This window comes from Eubalaena glacialis, chromosome 14 (genome assembly GCF_028564815.1).
Source record: "Eubalaena glacialis isolate mEubGla1 chromosome 14, mEubGla1.1.hap2.+ XY, whole genome shotgun sequence".
Lineage (NCBI taxonomy): Eukaryota > Metazoa > Chordata > Mammalia > Artiodactyla > Balaenidae > Eubalaena > Eubalaena glacialis.
Window position 1 is genome coordinate 24985669 of NC_083729.1, and position 27372 is coordinate 25013040.

At 46.5% G+C, this 27372-nt stretch overlaps 1 protein-coding gene across 1 annotated transcript in view; it reads right to left on the minus strand.

The window, feature by feature from the left end:
• Positions 1 to 25528, minus strand: part of CAPN13 (calpain 13) — a 66880-nt gene extending 41352 nt beyond the window's left edge. Inside the window, 7 exon segments of the mRNA XM_061210872.1 lie at positions 2507 to 2581; positions 3515 to 3689; positions 9944 to 10077; positions 15198 to 15313; positions 16761 to 16839; positions 25332 to 25372; positions 25375 to 25528. Coding sequence (XP_061066855.1) covers positions 2507 to 2581; positions 3515 to 3689; positions 9944 to 10077; positions 15198 to 15313; positions 16761 to 16839; positions 25332 to 25372; positions 25375 to 25528 — 774 coding nt within the window.
• Positions 25529 to 27372: the final 1844 nt, after the last annotated feature.

Consider the following 27372-nt stretch of genomic DNA (forward strand, 5'->3'; position numbering starts at 1 on the left):
CTCAGCAGGCTGGTGCTCCTTAGAGCACAGGCTGGGAAGTGTCAGCAGCCACAGAGTGGCAGGAATGGCGGGAATGGATCATGCGGGACACACGGTCTTCATCACCTACGGTCACAGGAGAGTGTCCGGTGTAGACTGCTCAGTGTGTTATAAGAACAACTCAAAGTGTGTGCTGTGGGGGAGGAAACATCCGGGCTGTGAGCACAATCATCGATCGGGAGCCCAAACCCCAGCCAAGCCCGCACTTGCACTCCCCAGTTCACCTCCATGACCTTGGCCCTAGGTGTTTACTTGGCTGCTCTATAAGCTGTTAGTCACTGCCATCCCCATGCCCAGCCTCTGCGGGACTCACATTCCATGGCCATCTGGACCTCTAGATACACAAGTCCCTTCTCCCCTGCATTCAGAGGAGAAAGAAAGGCCGTCTCAACGTATAAAAAGGGCCTTGCCAGGAATGGCCAGCACATCATGCAGGTACCATGGCTCCTTCCTTCCATGCCCAGCACAGATAACATTCATTGATCGCAGTTCTCTTTTTCCAAATCTGGAAGCAAAGCCAAAGTCTTGTCAACACAGTCATCCAGGCAGCATTGCCTGGATCAAGGCTGGCACACAAGAAAGCTGACTTCCTCTCCCTAACCTAGACTTGTCCACATCTGGGATGGGGAGCTACGGTGAGCAGAACGTCCATCCGTGGCCAGATGTGATGATGGTATTGCCTGTCTCCACTGAGAATTCAGAGAGGGGCATGGGAGGTTCCAGAGGAAGAGCGTCTGGAGCCCCTGGGACTGGGATGTCTTGTGGCTTGGGTTTATCGGGGCCTCTTCCTTGCTTGTGGGAAATGTCATTTGAGCTCCTCACATACTCTACGATGGAGAATCCGTGATGTCATCCTCATAAGCCAAGGACAAATGCATTCATTCACTCATGCAAGCACACCCACCCATTGATCCAACAGGCATTTATTAGGTGCCTACTCTCCTCCACTTGCTGTGCACAGGAAGCATTCTGGTACTGATTTCCTTAGGGAGGAAAGCGGGAGACAGAAAATATTGCCTCTGTTTTTTTTTGTTTGTTTGCTTTGTTTTGTTTTGTTTTTTAACATCTTTATTGGAGTATAATTGCCTTACAATGGTGTGTTAGTTTCTGCTTTATAACAAAGTGAATCAGCTATACATATTCATATATCCCCATATCTCTTCCCTCTTGCGTCTCCCTCCCACCTTGCCTCTGTTTTGCAGATTGGAACATTCACCCAAACACAAAACAATGGAGTAACTAGCCTTAGGTCAATGGACAGGAGAGACAGATTGGCATGCAGAGAGGGAAGGCAGATATGAGAAACAGGCCATAAATAGAAGCTGATATTCTGCGTTCCTTGGCCCATAAATACCTGTGAAAAATGGACCCTGGGGTTTGCGACACTGTCTCTTATGACCTAGAAGACATTATCAGACCTCGAGAGTTGTGAGAACTACAGAGATGGGGGAACATTAGTGGGAAATCATCACAAGGCCAGGAAGTGCTGTCCCTGCACAGCTGCGTGATAAGCATAGATGGGAACTGAGGAGTCGTGGTGTCTGGGCCCAGCCATTTCAAGCAGCTGTGTCACCCTGACCTTCCCCTCTCAGGTGTCGGCTTCTCATTTATGAATGGAGGAGGCTGGACTTTAGTAGTGTTTTCTAGACCAAACGTTACTGCACACACTGATGATATGCATTTTTGTCCACCCAAAGTCGGTTGTTACATCAAGGGGAAAGACTGTCCCCCAATAGCCATCCTCCCCTCATTCATGGGAATAAAGTTCTAGCTGGGCATATGGCAGCCCAGCTAGATGGTATGTTTCCCAGACAACCTTGGGCCTCAGGGTGGCACATGACTAGGTCCAGACTCCTGGGATCTGAGAGGAAATGGTGTGTGCCTTTACTGATACGTGCCTTCTTTAGGGATATATAAATGTCCCCGGCCTCTTTCTCCTCCCCTGGCTGGGAAATGAGGGGACCTGAGGCAGCTGCCCTGGGCTCACAGATAGAAGCCCCATGTTGCAGATGGCAGAGTCAGCTACCAGCTCTGGAATCACCTGCCTAGTTGAGAAGTGAACTTGATCTTGTTTGAGCCCCTGCATTTTCGAGTGTCTTTGTCAAAGCAGTTTAGTTGGTCCGTAACAAATAAAACCCTTTCGGGGCAAAATTTCCTCCAAAGTCAATTGGGTAGTTAATTCTGCTTTCTTTTTGGGCTAATCCCCCAGCCTAGTTAGACACTCTGCCTGTCTGAGGCCATTCAAGGATAGTAAGATTTCTGGTGGGTCCCTGGGGGATGAGGATACCGGGTGCCAGAACTTCTGGATGAAGAGAGGGAATGAGGTGGTCCATGATGGGCCTGGACGTGGTGGAGGCAAGGGTGATCACTATTTGTTTCAGCTTGCTGGGTTCACCAAGGCAAGTGATTCTGACTCCTGTGTAGGGGAGCAAGAACCCTGGGGCACCGTGTTCATGGAGAGCCTTACCTGCTCGGCGCCAGTCACTGTGTAGGCATGCTGACTCACCAGCCCGTTTGCCATCCTCGTGGACTCACTTGTCGGCTTCAAAGGAGGAAAGCAGACCAAGCGTTAAACATTCACACATTCTTCAAAAAGATAGAAAAGCACTATTCAATCAGCAGCTGCGCCGTGGCCAGATGAAAAGCATCCCACTGACTCACGTTGGAATGGCATGTGTTCCTGGATTTCTTTCCTAGAGAGGCAGAGTTTGAAGGCTGTAGGGTGCTTGAGACCCCAGCATTTCACACCTCAGGACACCACCCCATGACAGACAGAAGCCCATCGAGTCCTGAGGACGTGGGCTGCTGGCTTCTCCAATTACTGGCTATCAATGAGACACAATACAAGACATAAGTTCTGGGCATTCTGTGGGAGTCGGGAAGACATACCACCTCCAGGCTATGAGGAATTGGCGTTTAAAGTGCATTCTGGTTTCATGTGGCATTTCAGACTAGGGGTGTGTGACTCAAAGCCCACATGGTTAAAGAGTGAAGGAAGTGTCCTCAGGGATACGGTGTTGGCTGTCTCAGAACAGACTCAAATAATTTGGAGGGTCATTCAGGCTTTTCAGAATGGGGCACTCTGCCTTTGGGATGCTGCCTTTAAAGCCAGCGAGAATCAAAGGGCCCCCCGATCACTCTGGACCCCACTGCTTCCGGTCACAGGGAAGCACTAGGCAAAGGCTTCAGTATCAGACAACAGCATTTGAACCCCTCCTCAGCCACTCACTGGCTGTGTGATGGTAAGCATTTTACTTAGTCTCTCTGAGCCCAATTTCTTCTTCTGTAAGTGAATTCTGCAATCCCTATTTCAGATGGAGGGCTATTGTGAGGATTAAATGAGGTGGTGTCGGTAAAGCACAGCATCAGAGCTCTATGATGGTCACTTGGCCATTCCCCTGAATGGGCCAGTGGCTGAACACTCCTGGGTGAGGAAAGGCTCGAACCAGTGCAGTAAGATTCCTGGTCTACTCACCCCGGCCAGGGCGCTGCAGGTCATCAGGGAGCCTGCCTCGGCTACCATCTTCACCATTGTCATCAGGTCAGACGAGGAGGAATGCAGGCTGATGTTGGTGACCACCCCTCCCGTGAGGTCCACCAGGGCATCAGGGAGGTAGCCATAGTGTAGGGTGACATAGGACCCATGAAACCTGGGAGGGAGAAAAGCAGATCAACCCCTGTGGTGCCTTTGGTGCCCCCAGAAAGGGAGGTTGTACCCGGACCTCTGCATATTTCCCAGGAAATGGACTTCCCAACCACCCTCGGGCTATGGCAACCTGCCCACCTTCCGTTCTTCTGGATAAAGAATCTAGCAATGTGCCACCATTATCGCTTCCTTCCCCTGGCCTCCTGGGCCTGGGGAGCCCCACAAGTGGCAGTATTGTATAGAGTTAGGAATGCAGGTGCTGGAGCCACAGGCCAAGGGTTGAATCCCAGTCTCACCAGATATGTAGCTGCTTGACCTTAGACAAGTTACTTAACCTCCTAGGGCTGGGCTTAGCGTGGTGCCTGGCACATGGGAAGCCTTTAATAAAGACTGGCTATTATTATGATAAGGATCCACTGTTTTAGTATGGAGATTCTGTAAAAAACTAAACATAGAACTACCATACGACCCAGCAATCCCACTACTGGGCATATACCCTGAGAAAACCATAATTCAAAAAGAGTCATGTACAAAATGTTCATTGCAGCTCTATTTACAGTAGCCACGACATGGAAGCAACCTAAGTGTCCATCGACAGATGAATGGATAAAGATGTGGCACATATATACAATGGAATATTACTCAGCCATAAAAAGAAACGAAATTTGAGTTTTTTGTAGTGAGGTGGATGGACCTAGAGTCTGTCATACAGAGTAAAGTAAGTCAGAAAAACAAATACCGTACGCTAACACATACATATGGAATCTAAAAAAAAAAAAAAAAAAAAAAAGGTCATGAAGAACCTAGGGGCAAGATGGGAATAAAGACACAGACCTACTAGAGAATGGACTTGAGGATACAGGGAGAGGGAAGGGTAAGCTGGGACAAAGTGAAAGAGTGGCATGGACATATATACACTACCAAACGTAAAATAGATAGCTAATGGGAAGCAGCCGCATAGTACAGGGAGATCAGCTCGGTGCTTTGTGACCACCTAGAGGGGTGAGATAGGGAGGGTGGGAGGGATGGAGACGCAAGAGGGAAGAGATATGGGGACATATGTATATGTATAACTGATTCTGTTATAAAGCAGAAACTAATACACCATTGTAAAGCAATTATACTCCAATAAAGATGTTAAAAAAAAAAATAAAGGATGCACTGTTTCCTGTTTAACAACAGTAGTAAGTTGGCTGTGTGCAGGGTACCTTGCTAGGCACTGAGCATTCACAGATGGATGAGACCCTGTTCCTGCCCTCCAAGAGCCCACAGTCAACAACTGTGATGCTCGCTGTGGCCATAAGCAGCCTCTATTCTTACTCTGTGCGAAGCTTGACCCAGAATCCCCATTCCCATCCTCAAAACTAACCCACTCCCCCCAGAATCACCAGGGAGGTGATGTCACTGAAGGTAACACAGGTGAGGGTGAGGCTTACATAACACATCCCCAAAGCAAACCACCTAGAACTCTCAGACCTGTTCTCCAAAATGCCTCTTCCAGGACTTCCTTGGTGGTCCAGTGGTTAAGACTCCATGCTCCCAATGCAGGGGGCCCGGCTTCGATCCCTGGTCAAGGAACTAGATCCCGCATGCTCCAAGTAAGAGCCCGCATGCCACAACTAAAGATCCCATATGCCGCAACTAAGAGATCCCGTGTGCCGCAATGAAGATTCCGCATGCGGCAACTAAAGATCCTGAGTGCCACAACTAAGATCCAGCTCAGCCAAATAAAGTTAAAAAAGTAATAAATATTTTAAAAAATAATTAATATTTTAAAAAATGCCTCTTCCCACCCTCCCATAGGGTTTCTGCTTCTGGACGCACACTCTGAGAAATGCCCTGTCTTATTGCCCTATCTTGCCCATCTCCCAATTCTCCCCCAGTCACCTACTAGAGAGGCAGATAGTCTCCAGATTCAAGAGCCAACCTGCTCAGCCCAACTGCTGGCCTCCCCTCATGAGCTCTCCTCTCGGGCGGGAGGCTGAGCTTTTCAAGGCCCCCTTTGCTCCTCTGGGGAATGGGCTCTTGCGGTCGTGCTGCCAGGTGAAGCGCGCACAGCACGTGGAGAGGGTCTGGCTGGTGGAGGTGTGCTTGCTGTGAGCACGATCAGGACAGCAAGTGCACGTTCACCTGCTTCTACCGCCACACTCGTCCACCCCTCCACAGCAGCACTCACCACCCACATGCTCTCCCCTTAGGACACGTCGGGCTGCTTTGCCTTCCTTGGGTGTCTATTTGCTGTGAGAGCGCGTGGCTCACCTTGGAACAGAGAGGAAGTAACTGGGGGTCCCGGGAAGGCTTCTGAGACGGGGCGCAACTCTGAACTGAGTTTTATCCGGGTCCGGACAGTGGGGCGGACATTCTGGGGAGGAAGAGTCAAATCAGGGAGGCTCCGGAGCCGGAAGAGCGTGGTGGAGTGGGGTTGATGATGGACTGACTGGTATTCCCGGGAGAGAGGGCGGATGGATCACTCACACGGAGAACCACTGAAGCAGGGGCCAGAGGAGGTCAGATTTGTTTTGAGAACTCAAGTTCCTGTCGATGGGGTGAACTGGAAAGGTTCCCATGGGCTCCTAAAATATAGGCAGGGCAGACCCCCAGCAGCATGGAGCTGAGCCAGGCCAGGCAGGAGACCCTGCCTCTTGGTGTCAAAGCTGTCCAGCGGGCATGTTCCCACACCGCCTGGTCACTCGGGCCTCCGGCCGGGACCTAAGCTTTCCTGTCCCTGATGGGGAAGCAGAGGCCAAGCCCCATTCAGGTTGGTAGCCGCAGGAAAGCTCCAGCTGTGGCTTGCTTTCTGGTGATGCAAAACCACGTGGGGGTCAGGCGTGGGTCCACCCTGCTGCCGCCTCTACTGGGGCCCGAGGCCTCAGACAAGACCCCTCCCGGTCCTCGGCCCTTCACCTGGATCAGCTCTGGGGCCCCTCAGACACCCCTCTCTCACCATACTTCCACCTCTGCAGTTCTCTCCTCCTGGGGTCCCCCAGAATTCACGTAAACTCACTTCAGCCAATACAGATCAAGCAGCCGCTCTCAGCAGGACACCGTCCCAGGCACGAACACCATGGATGGCTTAGAGAGTCTTGTGTTAATGAAAGCAAAGGATCCACAGAACCCAAGGGCCATTCTACAGGAACCAGGTGGCAGATGGATCTCAACTTGTTATTAAACTGGTTCTAAACCTTATCTTTCTGTCTCTCCCTCTCTCTGACCAGGGTTGTCTGGTATTAGACTCTTATCTCTGCAGTGTTTTTTAGTCAACTGCAAAGCTTCCCTTTGGTCACGATCGTGCCTAGGTAGGTCTCAGCGTCTGACTCACTTGATTTTCCACATGTTTTCTGGCTCTGGGTCCTAGATTAAGGAGGCTTTGTTGAGGGTGCTGGAAGATCACCAAGACTAGGGTTCTGGAACCCATTCCAGAGCCCACCAGCATGACCTCCCAGAAGGGGTGTGGCTTCAAATAGAGCTTCACCGGAGCCACACCAGGAAAGCAACTGTTGGCTCTGCCCCGTCACTTCAGGGCCACTGCCTCCGTGTCTACGGGCCTCGTCTGATGGTCTGACATCATGCACCCCCCCACCCTCTGCAGTCACCACAGAGACACCCAATGCAAGGGGAGGGACACATGGCCAGTGCCCCCCTCTCGGTGTCTTCCACAGCCTTCTCTCGCTGTGCCTCCACGATGCCCACGAAGCCTGTCCCAGCAGCAGCTGTGTGTTTAGACAACGAGCTCTCCCTCTCTGCTTTACAAACACGAGCTCACAGATCCTGCTCATGCTTCAGGGACAAGTCAACTCTTCCTAGCTCCCTTTGCTGCCAGGAAATAGAAAGGGAGGGAAAGAGAGAGAGCCCTGTGTTCGCCACACCTGTCACTACACGTGTCACCTGAACCCAGGAATTCTGAGAGTGCCTTGTTCTCACCCCTCGGCTTCAGCCTCATTTTGGGGAAATGTCTATGTGCCTGGCAATGATATGAGAGAGGGAAGAATTCAGATGTCAAATTGGGATCCAAAAAGGACGCTGAAAGGCTATAATTCTGAGCCACAGAGATTCCAGAAAGGATGCTAGGCAGCTTACCAGATCTTGTCTCCCACTCTCCTATTTTATGACCTCTGGGGAAAAAAATCCTGCAAACAAAGATTTTTTTCCCTCCACATCTGACTCACTTGACCAATTCATTTCTGACTCCCCAGCTGCAAGAATGGTTGAAAGTTTGGGATCCACATGTTCACTCGGTATTGCCTACACCCTTGGAGGGAAAGAGGACCATCTCTACCTGGACAGGTGGGTCCTCTGTGCTTGCGCTGTGGTCCCTCTGTGCCAGACACTGAGTTCCAAAGAAGCAAAAAGACAAATCATTTTCCTCTAGGACTGACAGTATCAAGAAAGGATGGAAAAGCACGTGACTGGGGAGGACAGACCTGATCCCAGCTTGGCCTCAAACACGGTGTGACCTTGGGCAAGTCATTTCACCGCCCACCCCCCCCCACCCCGAGCCTCAGTTTCCTCATCTTTCAAAGAAGGTAGGGTTTGATGCTGACAGAGGTTCCGTCTAGCTCTGATGTGGTATAATTCTATTTGATTTCCTCCTGCATTCTATAACCCCCTTCTTTGGATGGAGGGGAAAGCTTTTAAATAGCTTTGGAGTTTGAAACATTTTCTCCTGCACTAGATTTCTTCAGGCAGTGGAATGTGGATTCTGGGTCCAGTTTCCCATTTCTTTTCAAGCTGAATGATTGCTTTAGGTCAGCTGTTAACAAAATCGGGTCAAAGTCATTATTTCATCTGCGAGCTTTCTAATTCTCCAAGTGAACTGCCACGCTCCCCCCTTTCAATAAGGAAAAAAACGAGGCCCTGGAGCGGTGAGCACTGAATCCACCCCGGAAAGATAATGGCAGTGTTTGCATAAGTAGCTTAGAAGTGAATTAACCTCCCCAAACATATGGATTGCTTCATCCACCTCGCCTGTTTTCTGGGCTTCATTCTCAAATGCTAACGACCGGCTCTTCCTGACACTGGAAACGAGCAACAGCTTTAGTTTTGCACAAGCTGGCTCAAAAGAAAGAACGCACAAAAAGAGCCCTTGAGATGTGCCTCCAGAAGGACAGGAGCTGGGGTAGTCTGTGGGGTCATAACCACTCCTCAGGGCCCAGGATTGGATGGGGCGGGGTCTTCAGTCTTGCCAAATGATGTCACCTGATCAAACGACCAAAAACCTCAGGAGACTCAGGTTAATCGCTTACACCTGCCATCACATCACTAGTCAGAGTCTTGGCTTCCCCATTTGTCATTATGAGGCATTGGTTAGGAAGATCTTTGGGGAACCTGATTCCAGGACACTCTCCACTATTCATTTTTCTCCTGAAATGTGTGGTCCCCTGACCTTTTGTCTCCTAGCATTGATTTCCAGCTCTGATATGTCCCTCACTTGTGTGGGTCTTGATGACAGCGACCTCTTACACACACACATACTCTTGCACACCCCGCCTGAGCCGGCGTGAGCGTCTCTTCCAGCGCCCAGCACAGTGCCCGGACTATGAGTAAATGCACCATACACATCTGCTGAATAAAAGCAACCCAAATTGTCTAAGTGAAACCGGTGACCTGGGGAGTTTATAAGTCCTCGAGCTTGTTAACACCAGAAGGTAGTCCCTGACTCACGGTGTTTGGACCATATAATAATAAGCAGCTCCCGCCCTGCCCCCAGTCATAAATGCAATCTCACGGCAGCCACACCAGGTCCCCAAGTGTCCCGTCCGGGTCACTGCTCAAATCACTCCCCCCCTCATATCTCCTCTCTCTCTTCTGAAATCCTACCCATCCTTCAAGTCCTCGCTCAATGCCACCTCCTCTGTGCAGTCCCAGCTGAGTCTCTGTGAGTGAGAACTGCTGTCTCTCTCCTCTGCCCCTCTCAGCAGACTTTGAACATGATACTACATTTTATTTGGGCCCGTACACCAGCCCTTACAATAATACCGTTGTCAGTGTCCACCTCTGTCCAGCTCTGCCCTGCCCACCCCTCGCCATGTGTCTCTGGGTCCCTCCACTGGCTCCAACTGAGCCTTGCACACAGTGATTATTTATAGAGGATGCCCAGCGAGGTGGCAAAGGCTCTGAAGCTCCCAGGGGCATCGCTTGCATTGAGCAGAGCTGCCAAAAGTCTTAGCGCCAGCTGGTGGGCAGCATCAGTCAGGGCAAGTGGCTGGGCAGGCAGGGCCAGCATCCAGGCCCTGGGCAGAGGGGCGGGCCCATCCTTACTGGGCGTAGGCTTTCTCCAGCAGGCTTGGCCAATACTCTTGTTTGTTGCGAGGATTAACAAAGAAGTACTCATTGTTCAGGACAGGTAGGCGATCGTCAATCACCACTTCCACCCACTGGGCACACTGCCAGAACTGGAGGAGAGAGAGAGGAGTATACGCCCTAGTAGAGTTGGGGCAGGAGGGAGGTGCTGGCCCCCCGACCCAGGCCAAAAGATAACCACCATCGCCACTTGACCACCACAGCGCAACAAGGAAGTCTATCCAGACCAAAATCCCAGCCCAGGTTGGCGGACAGGGGACCGGACTGTCATCTCCACTGACAGGTGAGTCACAGATCAAGTTAATCAAGGAAAATACAGCAGGGAGGAAGGAGTCTTGGGCTCTAGCTGGACTTTGTAGCTAACTCCTGCCTCACTTTGGCAAGTCCCTTGTGAGATTCAGGCACACCGAAGACTCTCCGGGTACATCTTGTATACAAAATGGCAGTAGGGGGAGCAGATGCTGAATAGCAAAGGAGAATGGGAGATATAGAGTGTTGTGATGGGGAAGGAGAGCCTTTAGGGAGCTGAAGGCTTGAGAGAGGAGGCAGGATTCCAGCAGGTGGCGAGGAGCAGGGAAGGCAGCCCAGATGCGGCGGCGACAGTGTGGGCGGAAGCCTGGGGGCCGAACGGTGAGGTTGCTCGGGAGGACTGAGCACTTACGGCCTCACCCTGGCCCTCCTCTCCTCACGTCCAGCCGTCCCTGCCAGCAGAGCAGCAGCCATGAAGCAGGCTGGCACTGTTGCTGCTAAGAGTGCAAAGGAACCAGATGCTCCTCTCCAAAACAGAGTGGTTTAATCTTCAGCATTCAACTCTTAATGGTTCACCCGGGGGCATTGCCAAATGAGGATAATTCATAACAAAGCCAGCTTTTTGGAGTTGGTTTGCTGGTCTCTGGATCAGCAACAGGGCTTCTGGCTTCAGGCCTGAGTCTTGACGAGACTCAGGCAAGCCTCCGATAGTTGGGCTCGGAGTAAAGCTGGGTGGATGCAATCCATCATCTGCTCGGTGGTGACAGGGAGCCTTGCCCACAGCTGGATGTCCCAGATGTTGGGCTTTTGCATACAGATGAGGATGCACTTTCGAAGCAGGGAGGGAGACCAAGACAGAGATGTCAGTGGAGACAAGACAAAGAAGATGTCTTCGCAGTCTTTAATGAACCAGTGCACTGGAGCTGGTGTTGCCCCAGCTGTGGACCTGCGTCCCGACTGCAGTAAGATGCACAGGAGGAGCGTGAGGCTGGGAGCCAACAGGGATGCTATTACAGTGAGATCGTGAAACCTGGCTGAAGCATCAAGGAAGCTAACTCTAGCTCCTTGAAGGAGGATACTAGAAGCACAGACCCATCTGGATTTTGGGTTTAATTGGATAGCAAAGTGTAGCAGGCGGTATCCAGTCAGTGGAACCGTGCTCCAGTCCTGGTTTTGTTTTTTTGTCCGGAGCAATCGACATTGGATAAGACACTTAATTCTCTGTGATTCAGTTTCCTCATCTGTCAAATGGTGGTAAGAGTAAGAGCTACCTCCTACTGTGATGGGATCAGATGAGTGTGTGAAGGTGAGATCACAGTTTTGAAAGTAAGAACTGTTTTTCGATAGGCTTTTCGATCAGCACTTAGGATAGTGCCTGGCACACAGGTGAGTCCTGGCTTGAACGACATCCTCTTGTTGGTTCTACCTCACTCACATCTTCCCACACCAGTAATGCTGACCAGACTTGTTCTCCCTATACATAGGGAACCTCAGATAAGATCATCGTTCCCAAAAAGGATGAAAATGGCCTGACTGGTGGTCAAGAAATGAGGCCACCGATCTGTGTTTCCTGGTTCACTACTCTGGATGAGGAGGGCTGGCACCTGGATAATGTCTGCACCCTTCAAGAAGCTGGCTGGTGCCATTTAGCCAGCACCCAAGTGTCTGAGGGAAACCAGAAGTGTTTTGGGCAAAGCATGCAAGTTGCCCAGGCACTGGGCCCTTTCCAGAGAAGAGTGCCCAAGCTCAGAATGATGAGATGTACAGAGGTCAGCACTTGTCGCTGGGGAACTGTGGGACTATCTTCACCACCCAGAAGGGCAAAGCATGTCCAGCCTGGGCCTCAGTTTGTCCTGACTACCTGTCACCCCACCAACACTTGCACCCCTGAGGTGAGCCCAGACACAGCTAAACACTGCACCCTCTGGCTAACTCCTCAGCATGACCCTTGGACCAGCAGCATCATCTGGGAGCTTGTTAGAAGACCTAGCATGCAAATAACTGGACTTCAGGAAGAGAGACTTCAGGGTAAAGGAGGACAGCCAGAAAAAATGGAGGGAAACAGCTGAGCAGAAAAAGGAGGCAGGTCTTTAGAACGAAAGTGCTCACTGAATTCCAGGCAAGATTAATCTTGCCTAGAATTCACACATCTGGACATTTCTAGAGAAATTTCTGAACCAAGGAGAGAGATCGCCTCATATAAACTTGCAATTTGAGACAATATGTTGCATACAAGGTCAAGAGAATAGATTAGCATTGGATTTTTCTTCTGCAACATTGCGGAAGGTACAAGACAATGGAGAAATGTTTACAGATTCTTGAGGAAAAGGAATGTAATCCAAAAATCCTAAACCCAACCGAAATATCGTTCTTAAGAGCAAACGAAAAATACTCATGTAATCTGAGGAAACTATTCAAGGAACTACTCCTACCAAATGTGGATGAAATTAGAACAAAAATCTTAAGAGGAAATGAAGGCTGAAAGAAACAATGGTGAGCAATGAGTTTTGAATATGCTTTGGACAAGAAATATACTGGTAACGTAGTGAAAATGAAATTGATAGTGAAAGGATGAGCAAAGATATAATAGGGAAATGTAAGTAACAGGAAGCTGGAGTAGCAATGTGAATATCAGATAAAGAGAAATTCAAGTTCAGAAGCATTAAATATAGCAAAGAGGGATATTGTGTAAGCTTTATTGCAACAACCGGAGAGCAAGAACATAAATATTTGGGCACCAAAGAATATAGCAGATAAAGTAAAAAGCCAGAACATAAGAGGAACCCTCCAAACTATAACTTTGGGGAAGAACTTTAACTCACTTCTTTTAGAATATGACAAATCAAACAGACAAAAAATAAGCCAAGATAGAAGAGATAATTGCAGATTATACAATCTGCAAATCAGAGAGCTTGATTCCATATATCATGGATATATTATCATGGATAATATATACTCTTCTCATATGTCCATGAAGCATCTATAAAAACTGTTGTGGACCTGGCCATGAATAAAACTTTAATAATTTCCCCAAATGTGAGAGTTTATGAATTATATTCTTTGATCATCATCTAATAAGTCTAAAACTCTACAACCAAGAGATGATCCCCTATAAAACTTAATCAAAACTAAAAACATCATAAAAAAACCTAAAAACATATTAACTTAAAATTAATAAAAGACATTTGATATTAAAATCGATGGATACAGATAAGATCTGGGAAGGAAAATTTTAGTCTTAAATCTTTTATCATGAAGAAAAAAAGAAAGAATATTAAGTGTATAGTTTCAGAAAACAAAAAACCAATAAAATTGACCAAGAGAAAGTAAATGGGAATTAATAAAAATAAATTGAAATTAATTATATGGAAATCAAAACCCTAAAAGAAAAAGAATAGAAAGAACAATGAAAATTGAAAGTTGAGTCATTCAAAAACCAATACAGTAGATTGGTTGGATTAAGAAGAGCTGGATTAAGAAAAAAAGGAAAAATAAAAATATAGTTTAGGGATTAATAAAGTTGACTTAATCACAAATTAGAAGAAATAAAATAAATTTTCAGAAAATTACATAAGCAACTTTGGGGCAATAAATTTGGAACTACGGAAGAAACAGTTGGTTCTCTTGGCAAAATATAAATTTCAAGAATTAACTCTAGAAGAAATAAGAGGCCCAAGCAGATCAACAGCTATTGAACACGTCAGAAGAGTTTAAGAAATCATATTTAAAAAGGAGATAGGTCCAGACGATTTAACTATTGCCTATTTTACTTTTAAAGAACAGATAATCAATGATTAACAACCATTATACAAATTATTTCAGATCAAAGTAAATCTCAATAGGTTCATATTAAAAAGCAAGCATAACTCCATAGTAAAAACAACAAACAATGGGAAGCCAATTCTACATGTGATATAGATGTAAAAATTCTAATAAAATTTTTAGCAAATTTAATCTAACAGTGGATTAAAAGAATGACAAACCAGGAAAGTATGTCACTAAAACCAAGAGACAGCAGGATTTTGCTCTTGTCACTCTTATTCAAAATTGCAACCTTCTAATTAATGCAACAAGGCAAAAGAGCAAAATAAGCTCTATAAATAATAAAAGAAGAGACAAAATTATCTTTGTGGATAATATTAGATAACTAAAAAAAAAATCCAGACACTACTAAAGAAAAAAATTAGAACTAATAAAAGAATTTGGTAAGGTGGCTAGATACAACTTAATATAAAACAAGGAATAGCTTTCCTCTTTTTAGCAACATCTAGTTAGAAAAATCATTCATATTAGCTACAAACTTGTAAAATATCTGAGAATACACTTACCAAGAAGGGTATAGCATGAATATCAAAACATAACTATAACATTTTACTGAAGGGCATAAAACTAGTTCCAAATAAATGGAAAGATATACTGTCTTTTTGGAAAGGAATAACTACAATAATAAAAGTTTGATTTTTCCAAATTATACAGAAATTTAATGCTGCTCTATTCTGCATCACAGTGGCTTTTCTTTTTAAATAGACACAATGATTTAAAAATTCTCATAGAAGAATAAATGTGCAAGAATTACCAAGATAAAATATTTTTGAGGCAAGGATAATGAATAATGAAGGAGAACCTATGCCACCAGATATTACAACTCATTCTAAAACTACTGTAATCAAAATAACAAGATATGGCACGGGAATAGACAGACAAAATCTCAGTGACGTACAGGGTTCTTGATGAATGACTCTTTTCTTTTGCTGATTGTTTCTGCCATTCTTTACATTTACATGAAAACATTTTAACTCTCATCCTCCCTATGTGTCATCAGATCATGAGCCAACACAGAGTAACTAACACATAAGTGTCCCTTCCACATCTCGGGCTGCCAGACCAACAGAACTTTCAAGACGGTCGCCTTCCTGTGCTCACAGAGAATCCCATTTAAGGAGCATCCCAGCAGCACACTTACCGGAAAACGGAAAATCACTGCATATTGGTATGAGAAGCTTTGGTCCATTAGGATCTTCTGCAGATGCTGTGGGTTCTGTGTCAAGGAGCCCAGTGCTGCCAGGAACCAGCAATCTCCTGGGAGGGGACATAAGCCATGAGAGCTGACTGGACACAGCTGGAAGCCCCATCCCATGTACTGCACAGAGTCAGCATACCTCCTTCTGAATAATGCATTTTTTTTCTGTCTGAGAGAGGAGAACTGGAAGAAAGATTCACTGGGTTCAGTTTCAAGCAAAATAGAGAAGGTGATGGTAGTGGTTATGGAGATAGTGGTAGTGGTGAAAGGGGTGATGGGGGTAGAGGTGGTGATGGGGTGGTGGTGGTGGTGATGGGAGTGATGGGGGTGGAGGTGGTGATGGGGTGGAGTAGTGATGGGGTGGAGTAGTGATGGGGTGGGGGTGATGGTGATGGGAGTGATGGTGGTAGAGGTGGTGATGGGGTGGAGTAGTGATGGGGTGGTGGTGGTGGTGATGGGAGTGATGGGGGTAGAGGTGGTGATGGGGTGGTGGTGGTGGTGATGGGAGTGATGGAGGTGGAGGTGGTGATGGGGTGGAGTAGTGATGGAGTGGTGGTGGTGGTGATGGGAGTGATGGGGGTGGAGGTGGTGATGGGGTGGAGTAGTGATGGAGTGGTGGTGGTGGTGATGGGAGTGATGGGGGTGGAGGTGGTGATGGGGTGGAGTAGTGATGGGGTGGTGGTGATGGGAGTGATGGCGGTAGAGGTGGTGATGGGGTGGAGTAGTGATGGGGTGGTGGTGGTGGTGATGGGAGGGATGGGGGTGGAGGTGGTGATGGGGTGGAGTAGTGATGGGGTGGTGGTGATGGGAGTGATGGCGGTAGAGGTGGTGATGGGGTGGTGGTGGTGGTGATGGGAGGGATGGGGGTGGAGGTGGTGATGGGGTGGAGTAGTGATGGGGTGGTGGTGGTGGTGATGGGAGTGGTGGGGGTGGAGGTGGTGATGGGGTGGAGTAGTGATGGGGTGGTGGTGATGGGAGTGATGGCGGTAGAGGTGGTGATGGGTTGGAGTAGTGATGGGGTGGTGGTGGTGGTGATGGGAGTGATGGCGGTAGAGGTGGTGATGGGTTGGAGTAGTGATGGGGTGGTGGTGGTGGTGATGGGAGTCATGGGGGTGGTGGTGGTGATGGGAGTAATGGTTTTACCGAAATAGCACATACAAAGTATCTAGCACAGCCTTGCAGAAGTTCAATTAATGTTTGCTTCCCTGATGCTTCTCTCTACTCAGTGCTCAGATTAAACTCTGTGTCTATTTGCTCCTTTTCTTTGATAACTGCTCTCCCCAAAGGACTCTGCACCCCCACTGCTGAGCTGACTTCCAGGCTGAGGGTCTGGGCGTGAATAGTCTGTCCACAGCAACACCGAGGGTGCCAGCCTTGCCTCCTCAGAAGATGGGGCAGCATTCTGTGGGTCTGGGTGGGCACTGCTCTTGACCCCCCCTACTCTGAGGCTGACTTTGGGCAGCCTGCCTCAATCCAGGGCTGGGAAGGAAGAGGTTGAGTTCTTACCTGCCTCCCCCTGTTGGATGTCGAAACTGCTCGCACCTTCCAGGATGAAGTGAGGCTCTGATTTACCCTTCAATAAATCCTTAGAAAAGAGGGAGAAAAGCCATGAGCATCTTTCATTCCTCTATCTCCCAGTGTTCTACCAAAGACATCACTCTCCTTGTCTTTGAGGGGTAGAGGTTACTTCTTAAACAGGTGTTTAAAATCTGAGCTAGGAAAGCTGCCCTCATTCTTCAGGTTTTATTGCTAACAGCCAGGCAGATGTCAAAAGGGTGTATATGTAACTGACCAAATAGGCAATAAATGCATAAGCAATCTGTGCCAAGAGATAAGGACTCAGGATCCTTACATCAAATGATCAGCCATCCTGGTACCAACAGCACTGTTTCATTAAGAGTTTATAAACAACCAAAAAAGAATAGGATACATTTATTAGAGGAAACTTTTATAAGCATAACGACGCTTTCCTTGTGAAATGTCATCTCTCAGAAGTCAGTGTAGACATTCTGAGCTCCAGGTTCAAGTCTAGCCATGTGCTGTACAGGATAGAGGATGTGCATTACTCAGGTCTTTGTCCACTCCCTGGCTAACACACAGACTGATTCTGGAAGACCCCAAGCAGCCTCTAGGTTTTCCTGCTACCAGGAGCCCACAGGATTATCCTCAGCATCTTCTCTGTGCATCTCTTCCTGGATTTCCATTGTGTGGATTTGTATAATTTGGTAACTGTTCCTGTATCTTTTCTTTTCACATTGACAAATAAGTCCCCAGAGAGCAGGGCAGCAAAGTAGATTCATCTACTCAACAGCCACGAACGTGTGGAGTCCTGTATCTTGTGAGACCTGTCAGCCCTTCGTATACTGCCGGCCAGTTTCCTGGTGGAGCCGCCAAGGGGCAAACAAAGGTGTGCGTGTCTGCAAACAAGTCAGCCAGCCCACCTCACCAGGCCTCCTCCCACCATCTTCTCTGCACATAACCAGCCCTCTCTGATGGCCAGGGCAGGGCGCTCAGGCCCAGGCCCTTGCGATGGAGGCATCCAGCTGACCCTCTGCCCTACCCTTGGCTGCTCAGAACTCGGGGTCTCTCCCAACACCAGCAGGAAGGGCAGCTCTCCGCAGGGCCCTGGAGGGAGCGACTCTCCCAGTGTCAAAGCAACTTGGGGCACTTCAGTGGCTTTAGCTGTCCCCTCACCTTCTACTGGAAAAGGGAACTCAAGGTCTCAGTGGAGGCTAGCTGGAGATCCTCCACTCAGGAATTAAAGACGAGGGTGGGGCCATCAGGTTTTTGGATGGGGTAAAAAAGACAGTGTGGCTCAGCTTTCTTGACCCAGCACAGCTGCAGCTTCTTTGTCGTTTACCCCTGGTTTACCCCCATGATGGGCAGAGGAGGGGTACGTGTGCTGAGAGTGAGTGAACCAAGCCTGGTGTGGAATCCTGCCTGCATTGTTCCCTGGGTGACCTTGAGCAACTTTCTTTACTTTGCTGAACCTCAGTTTCTTCATGTGTAAAATGGGAGTCAAATGAGAAAGCCATTGGTGCCCTGGCTGCTGTTACCAAACCCTCACCGAGGACTAGATGCTCCATTCGCAGTGGTCTCCCGACAGAGCTGCAAAGCAGGAGTCTTTGCATTTTACAAACGAGGAAGGATGTGAAATACTTAGTGTAGCATCAGACAAGGGACCTGTTCAATAAATATTGATTCCCTGCTTCTGTAATATTTGCAAAATTAAAAAGACCACATTCACGGATAAACCCAGCATCTCAAAGGCATTCATTATTAAACGAGAGAGAATAAAAACGTGGATTACACAGTCAACTTTTAGATATTAGAAAGACAAAAAGAGCCTCACAAACATAGGCGGAAGGAAATGATAAACAGAACAACTGGTGAATTACAAAATAGAAACACAGCAAGATCAGTAAAGCAAATATTGAATACATTGTATTTGGGGAGAAGGTTTACTTAGACTCAACCTGTGGCTAATATGCTAGAGAAACCCAAATAAAATTAGAAATAGAAAGGAGGTTTTAGCAGTATAAAAACATGATGTAAAATTCTATACTAATCAGTTTAAGCATACTGATGATTTTCTGACAAGAATTAACATGGCCAAAATGATCCAAGTTGGTAAATAACCTGAAAATCGATAACCTTGAAACAGTATTTTTAAATGATCAAAGAATATCTCCCTATTATCTCTGTCAAGGCTTCTAAGTACACAAAATTTTCTTGCTGAGTTCTCTCAAACTTTCAGGAAATAATTCCTGTGTCGCTTACAGTTTCAGTGTTTAAAAAAAGAAAGAATCCTGCCACCGTTTATTTTAAGAAGTCAGCACAGCCTGGATGCCCAACCTGAGAGAGAGAAACACATACACACACACACACACACACACACACATCACATCACAGACTGATTTCATTTACGGAAATATACTGAAATAAATACCCGGCAAATGAATCAACAATAAATTATACAACTAACCCACTATCATTAAGTAGGGTTTGCCATAGAAATGCAGGATGCCAGGATGGTTTCCTATCAGGATATCTAATGGTATAAAATATCATTTACATGGGTCAAAGGAGAAACAATTGCTATCTTTCCAATAAATGCCTTGAAGGCACTTGATAAATGCACAACTTTCTCTGATTTACCAAAATAACAAAATCAAAAATGAAAAAAACCAAAATTTTAGTTAATTAGGAATAGAAAAGATACTTTAATTTATGAAAATTAAAGGATAATTATTTCAAATAAAAAATCAATTGTCAACATCAAATTTATGGGCAAACACTAGAATTGTGTGCATAAAAGTTGGGCACCAAACTAGCATTTTTTATCTCCTGTCCTGAGCTGCCTGTTCCTTCCTCAGTCTGGGCTTTAGAGGGGTCCTGGGTGATCCAAAAAGAGCAAAAGTAGGAGGAGACAGAAATTATACCCAGAAGCATTTCAGTCTGCCGGGCCGACTTTCTGAGACCAGGCCCACAGAGAAAATAGATCAAGATGGTTGGAAGATAAAAATCCCCTGGCTCTGGGCAGGTCCCCTGTCACTAGGTGGGCTGGGCACACCAGGGCAGTGAGAGAATGTGGTAAGACTGGTGATGGGCAGTCTCTACCCCGAGTGTGACTCAGAATCACGCAGGAGCTTCGCAGACATGGAGACTGCTGGAGGCCACGCCCCCCATGACTTGGATTTAGTAGGTCAGATGGAGGTAGAGTTCAGGATCCACACAGCTCCTCAGGTGATTCTGAGGCCCAGCCAGGGCAAGGAGCAGGTTCAGAGAGGTTGAGTGATTTACCCTAGGTCCCACAGGAATCAGGCTGTGCATCAGGCACTCCGCTCCCATAATGCCTTCCCCATGGACCACACCGGCAGGCAGGGTCTTCAGTGTTTTCTGACTCTGTGAGATGGATTGGCCCTTTGAGGTCTCTGCAACATCATTTGTACAGAAGGAAGCTGTGATAGTTCATTTTATGTGCCAATTTGACTGGCTCATGGGGTACCCAGATTTTTGGCTACACATTATTTCTAAGGAGTGTTAGCATTTGAATCAGTGGACTCAGTAAACAAGAATGCCCTCCCCAACATGGATGGACATCATCCAATGTATTGAGGGCTTGAATAGAACAAAAGGTAAAGGAAGGGAGAATTCACCCCTTCTCTGCCTGACTGCTGAGCTGGGACATTGGTCTTCTCCTGTCCTGGCACTGGGAATTACATCATCGGCCCCCCTGGTCCTCAGGCCTTCCCACTTGGACTAAACTACACCATCAGCTTTCCTGGGTCTCCAGCTTGCAGATAGCAGATCTTGGGACGCCTCAGCCTCCATAATTATGTGTGCCAATTCCTCATGATAAATAAATCAATAGGATATATCTATATAGTTCCTGTTGGTTATGTCCTATAGGAGATCTCGACCTCTCCCCTCTCCTCCTCCCTCTTCCCCTCTGCGTCCACACCCATAACCCATATCTGAAGTGGTACCGAACAAGGCACTCCCCTGCAGTTGTCTCTGGAGGTGTCCCTTCTAACACGGCATCACTTCCTGTGTTTTGGACAGTGATTCCTGTGTTCTTGTCAAAGACTCCTCATGCCCTCCCCCAGATGGTGTGCTGCTTTTGGATGAGGAAACACCCGGTTTAGCGTGTTGGTCTTCAGACACAGGCCCTTTCAGCCGGTGGCCAGAATTCAGGCTGGGCCAGGTGGCAGCGTCACTCCCTTTTCTATTTTTGCTAGAGAACTTTGCTTTATTGGAATCAAAGTTCTTTGGCTCAGTGGCAATTGGCTGTTGGCGTGCTCTCTTTCTGTCGCCTTCTGCTACCTGTTGCCTTCACAACCTACATTCAGAGCTCCACTTTGTTAACCCCTTCCTTTCCGGAATAACTCATGTTGAAACCAAGGTGAATCATTTATAGTAAATGATCCTTTCGGAAACTCTGCTCTGGCTACTTGGAAGATGAACATCGGTGTCTGGGAAGGCAACACTTCATTCTGGGATGGCCACAGGCCAAAATCCACAGTGGGGCTGGGTGCTAAGTCGTGAACATGTTTTGGGGCCCCAGCCCATTCTTCAGTTGAGAAATGAACATGTTTTTCACTAAAGAATGGGGACAAAGATGAAATTTCAATCCCTCAGTCTGACACAGTGGCAACTCTGTGTGAAAATCTACGTCTACAATTCTGTCTTCCAATATGGTAGCCACAAGCCATATTGGCGACTTACATTTAAATAAAATAAAATAAAATTAAATTAAATTAAATCAAATCTTCAATACCTCAGTCACACTAGCCCATTTCAATTGCTCAATACCAACATGTGACTAGTGGCTACTGTATTGGCAGAAAGGACATTTCCATCATTGCAGAAAGTTCTATTGGACAGTGCTGACCTACTGAATGAGCATAATAATATTATCTACCTCATAGGCCTGTTATGGTAATTAAATGAAATGTTGTATGTAAAGTGCTTAGATTAATACCTAGCGTAGGTACATGCTTGATAAATGGAATTTGTTATTATTCGTGAAATAAAATTTTTAGAAGAAAGTGACTCTAAGTGCCAAATTCAGTTCAGGGAAATATCACATAGAGTCTCCAGGTATAAGTGTAATTCTCAGCATTGTCTCTTGCTGAGGCTGGTGTTGCAGAAAGCATTGAGGAGGATGAGGAGTTGGATCCTTTCAGCGCCATTTGCTCCAGGCACAGTCACAGGCATTTACAGAACCTGACTGCCTGCTGGTGGGGGGAGGGGAGGGTGTGGGGAGTGGGTTACCAATTCCTCAAACCCAGAAAAGCTGAAGGAAGCAACAGAAGGAGCTTCTACAGCAGCAAAATGGATTAGGGTTAATTGCTAGAGAGAGGGAAGATAAGAAGAAGGAAGAGGTAGGCAAAAGGAGAGAGAGAGAGAACATGAACTATGGGATGCGAAGCAACTTTTCTTCTTCATGAGGCGTAGAAAGCTGAGCCTAGTTTCATGCCCCTGACTCTTGCATTGTTGTTGAACCTACCTAGCCTAGATGAGTATGCGAGGTAGAATGATATCCATGATGGTTTAACAGTTGCCTAGAGTATGAAGCTTTCCCGTTATCTAGAAAAGCCTAGAATGCAGAAATGGCCTAAGGAGCCTTGGTGCCACCTCAGCCATTATATAATTGAAGTTTAGGGGATGCCAGTCAGGCCTCTGGTCAGGCACTGAGCAAGCTTTAGATTGGGAGGCAACCTTCTAATAGTGATAGGCAGCAGAATGTGAGAAGAAAATCACTATGCACACTCCCTGCCAGGCTACCCTGGCCTCCCCAAATGGTTTCCTCTGACCCACATTTCTCCTTAAAAGTGTTTGCTGAAATTGGCTGAAGACTGAAGATGAGATGACTGGACAGTGAAAGCCCAAGAAATCCCAGGGGATGGCCCCTGTGGCTGCCACTCTATGCCATCCCTCCCAAATTAGTCATAGTAACAATAGCTAGTGTTTAGTAAGTGCTTACAATGTGCTAGACAATGTTCTAAGTATTGTCTTCATTTATTCCTTAAAATAATCTTGTTAGGTACTGGTACCATTTTTATCCTCATTCTTTTCACCTATAAAAATGGAAAGAAGGGCAGAAGATAGACAGGGATTGATTCCTGTTACCCAGACAAAGTAGGAGATTCTATTGGTGCACAAGACATTATTAGCAGCAAACAGGAGCCTAAAATATATCACGAGCTTATGATGAAGCCTTACAGGAGGCGATACAGTTGTGGTGTTAGGAATATGTCTCAGAGCCAGACTCCAGGGTTCAAATCCCAGCTCTAACACTTTAGGCAGGTCACTTAATTCTCTGTTTCTGTTTCTCATCTGTAAAATGGGGCTAATAATAGTACCTCCTCATAGAGTTATTATGAGGATTCAGTGAGTCGAAGCACCTAAAGCCAGGCCTGCCATGTGGTCAGCACTATCTAAGTGTTGGCCATTACAGGTAGGATTGTTCCATGCTGGCTGGAGCTTCTCTTTCAAGGCTCTTTTCAGTCGCAGCTGTGACCTGTGGCAGTTGAGGACGTCACCATGTTTAAGGGGTGACTACATCAGCTTTCTCCTCCACCATCTTACTTGGATAACAGGTCAACTCAAGAATTCTCTATTATACATGTAGAGCTTGAAACCCATTTCCGATGCCTGTGGACAGAGTCATTCATTCACTCACTTATTCATTCACCCAAATCCTAACAGAATCTTGTGGGGCACACAATCCTATGTGAGGAATAGTACAATATGTGGAGTCAGAAATTTTAGTTTAAATCCTGGCTCTTTCCCTCACTAACTGTGTCACATTGCGCAAGTCACATCACCCGTCTGAACCTGTTCTCTCATAAAACTGGGAAAGAACATGAGACAAAGTAGGAGAAGACACATGGAAAGCTCTGGAAAATACTATACAAGCATAAGTGCTGCCAGTTGTGATAAGGGATACAAAGAGATATGACATATCCACATATACATTTTAAAAGAAATGTTGGAATGAAAAATGACCCCCTGGTAGAGCTTTTGGACGGGTAAGCTTTCAGATGAGAAGAAGAATGGGAGTAAAAAGTGTCTGGCCCCTGGCTGCCTCTCTTTTGGGTTCCTGGAATGATTCTGTATGAGTCATTTCATTTCTGTTTGCCTCAGTTTCTCCTGGACCTCAAAAGACATCACAATTTGAGATGTTGCTGGAATTAGATAATAAAAAACTCTCAACCCTTTCTAAATAAAAATGTTATAAATTCTTTAACACTATAAATATGGTCTCACATCTATTGCTCAGTACCTTGTGAAAAAAAAAAAAAAACATTCCAAAAGAACCTCATCTGAAAATAACAAAGGGAGAAAAATATAATCCTTCCAAGCTTTAAATAGAGTTCTCTGCTCAGCTCTCCGTAGGAGTGAAGTCCAGAAGTAGGGAGCCATTGTTGGGGACTTACTGCCTCTGGATGGTAAGATGGATTCTAGAAGCTTGAAGCACCCCCATCTTAACTAAGCAGCATCCTAAGCCCCACCTGATCCCCACTCACCCTCCCCTTCCCCAAAGCTACAAATTGGTCCTGAGTTAGGACAAGAGTTGTTACCTCCAGAGTTTCCGTCTTGTTCTATGTCATCAGAAAATACCTATTCTGCATAACCTAACCTGGCTTTATTGAGTGTGTTGCACACAGTGCTTGGCATTTCATTCGCATTCAGTAATGCTTGCTGATATTATAATCATTAGCTTACTAGACATTATATTCTTTCCTCTTACTCTAGGTTCTGCTGGCTGCTTTTGGAAGCATGAACAGGAGGTTTGAGCATCAGGGCCCTCAAAGTGGCCCTTAGCCAGGTCCTTTGCATCAATGAAAATGATATTATGAGAATGTTTAGTGGGCTGAGAAATTTCCCTTGGAGCTTCATGCCCTGAAACTGAGATAGTTCTAGAAAAACCAACAGGGCTCACCTGGCTTCAAGGTGGAGTTAGTGGTGGTCTACTGGGGTGGGGGAGTCAGGGGGTTTGAACATTGCCATGAAATACCTCCCTAATTTTACAGCTGATGTTTACAACTCTTTTATAGGTGATCAGCCTTTACAAGATTGAAAATACAAATATACATGACAGAGGCAAGGCAATTGTTGAAATTCATCCTATTGTATAAGTGACTGACATGTTATCTTCCCTTTGAGTAAATTCTAATAAGGAAAGAAAAAAGATAAAGACCGTGATACCTGACAGAATAAAGAATGATGAAGACTGACAGAGGGGCTCATTTATGGAGATTGAAGAGACCCCACAGCTACTACTACAATCCTCCTACCCATGCATTCCCATTTTTAATGTGGGAATCCTAAGGCATGTAATCTAGTGACATGCTATCTTAGAACTGGGGTCCTGCTTCCTGGTACAGGGTCACTCCATCCCACTGTGGATACAACACTATAGTTGAGGGACCAGATGAACTTCAGTCTCCTTCCAGTTTAGTTTGGGCCAGCCCTGAAAACCAGGTCTCAGGCCCGTCATTTCAGGGGGAGGCACCATGGGAGGCACCATGTCAGAGGGTCCAGGAGCTAGAGAGGAGGCTCACTTACCTTTGGCCGCATCCAGCTTAGGCTGGCGAGGTTTTTCCCTTGAGCAGCTGTAGACCTATGGAATAAGTCTCAGCAGGGAACGTCTCATCCTCAAACAGCAGGCCTCTGTTTAGGCAATAATCCCGCAAGGAGTAAAAGTCCTGTTGCTTGAACTTGATGATGGGGGTCTTGGCTAGAAGCTCCTGGTTGTGCACCATGACTCTTCTTGGAAGAGGTATAAGGTCTTTCCCTTTCAGTGAGAAAAAAAGATATTTTTAGGGGCAAGCCGTCAAGTCCTTTGCATCATTAGATGTGAACCCTTGAAAGGCACTCAGATGTCCCCCACTTTTACATGTGAGGAGACTGAGACCCAGATCAGTGCTATCCCTGGTGACACAGCCAGTTGGTAGGTGAGCCCAGACTACAATCCAAGCATCCTTCCTTGTAGTTCAGTTTTCAGTCTGCGGTACTGAACAGCTTCTCAGGATGCTCTTACGTGCGTGAGAGACTATTCATACATTAATGAACATTTATTGAGTACTGACTTTATACCAGGCACTTTTCTGAATGCTGGCAATCCAAAGATAAATATGACATGATCTTTATCCCCTGGGGGCTCATTATCAAGTGGGAAAAATAGATTAGACATTTCAACAACTAGCTCTCATTCAACAGAAACGGTCTAATTAAAAATGTGTACAGAGTCCTGTGGATGGATATAAAGAGGAGGAGCTAGGAACTGCCAAGGAGAGTCTGGGGTGGTTCTCCCACAAGCACTGACATTGGTATTGGCCTTGAGGGAAGAAGAATCTGCCAGGTGGAGAACTGGCAGGTAGGTTAAGAAAAAAAAAAAGAAGTCCCTCCAGGTGCCCTGAGTAGCAAGTACATGGAGGACCAGGAGCTGGATTGGAGAAGTCATGGGTGTTAGAGGGGGTGGGAGGGGCTGGAGAGTCAGTGGAGTGAGGGTTGGGAGTAGAGAGTTTTGGCAGACAAGGCCAGGAAGGTAGGTTGGAAAGCTGGATTGTTTTCATTTTATACCCTGCAAGCACTGCAGGGCCACTGAAGAGGTGGATTATGATCCAATCTGTGTATGGGATTGTGGAGCAAGTTGGAGGCCACACAGCAGGATGGGGAGGGTCTGAGACAGGGCAGAGGCTTGGAGGCTGCTGCATATTTGTCCACAGGAGAGACAGCGTTAGAGCAGTGGTAGTGAAGATGGTGGACAGACAGATTCCAGAGTCATTTTTTAGGTAGAACCCGTAGGATTCGATGATGAATATAGGGGCGGGAGGTTGAGGATGTGGGGGAGGAAGAAGAGGAGGCAGTGCAGTGAACAATCAAATGAGCTTTGAAGTTTGCTCTCTGCTCTCACCACCTACCTACCAGTTCTGCAGTAGTGCGTTAGTATTCAAGCCTGTGAACCTATCTCTCCACCTGTATGGATTAATGATACCAACCTCAGACGGTTTATTGCTGTATTAAATGAGGTTGGACCTAACAGACTGAACAGAGTGACTGGCAAACAGTTGCCACTCAGTAAATGTTGGCGTCCTAATTTCTCTAAACAGCAGTCAAGGTAGCCTGGGTTTTCTTGTTCAGGAAGCCACAGGGGTGTAACTGATGCCATTTACCAAAATATGCATCACATCCTCCATCTGCAAGGCAAGCTGGCTTGGATCTGAATCCTAATCCACACTTACTAGCTGTGGCACTTGAAAAACCTCCTTAGCCCATAAAGTCGTGCTTTTCAATCTTCTTTGACCAGGGTCTATTAAGGTGACACAAAAGACCGGAAGGTCCCTATGTCCTATCGATACCCACTTCACAGCGAAAAAGGAATCAGGTAATGATAAAGAACTGGAGAGGAACATGAAAGAACAACTCATAAAGAAAGAATATGAGCTTACAATCAGGATCTCTGATCACAGAAAAAATATGCAAACTTAAAAAATAACTTATAATTTTCTTACAATTAACATATAATAGTAGTATGTTGCAAATTATTTAGATAACACAAATTCATCGGCAAAATAGCACCAATAAGTATCATTGTACACACATA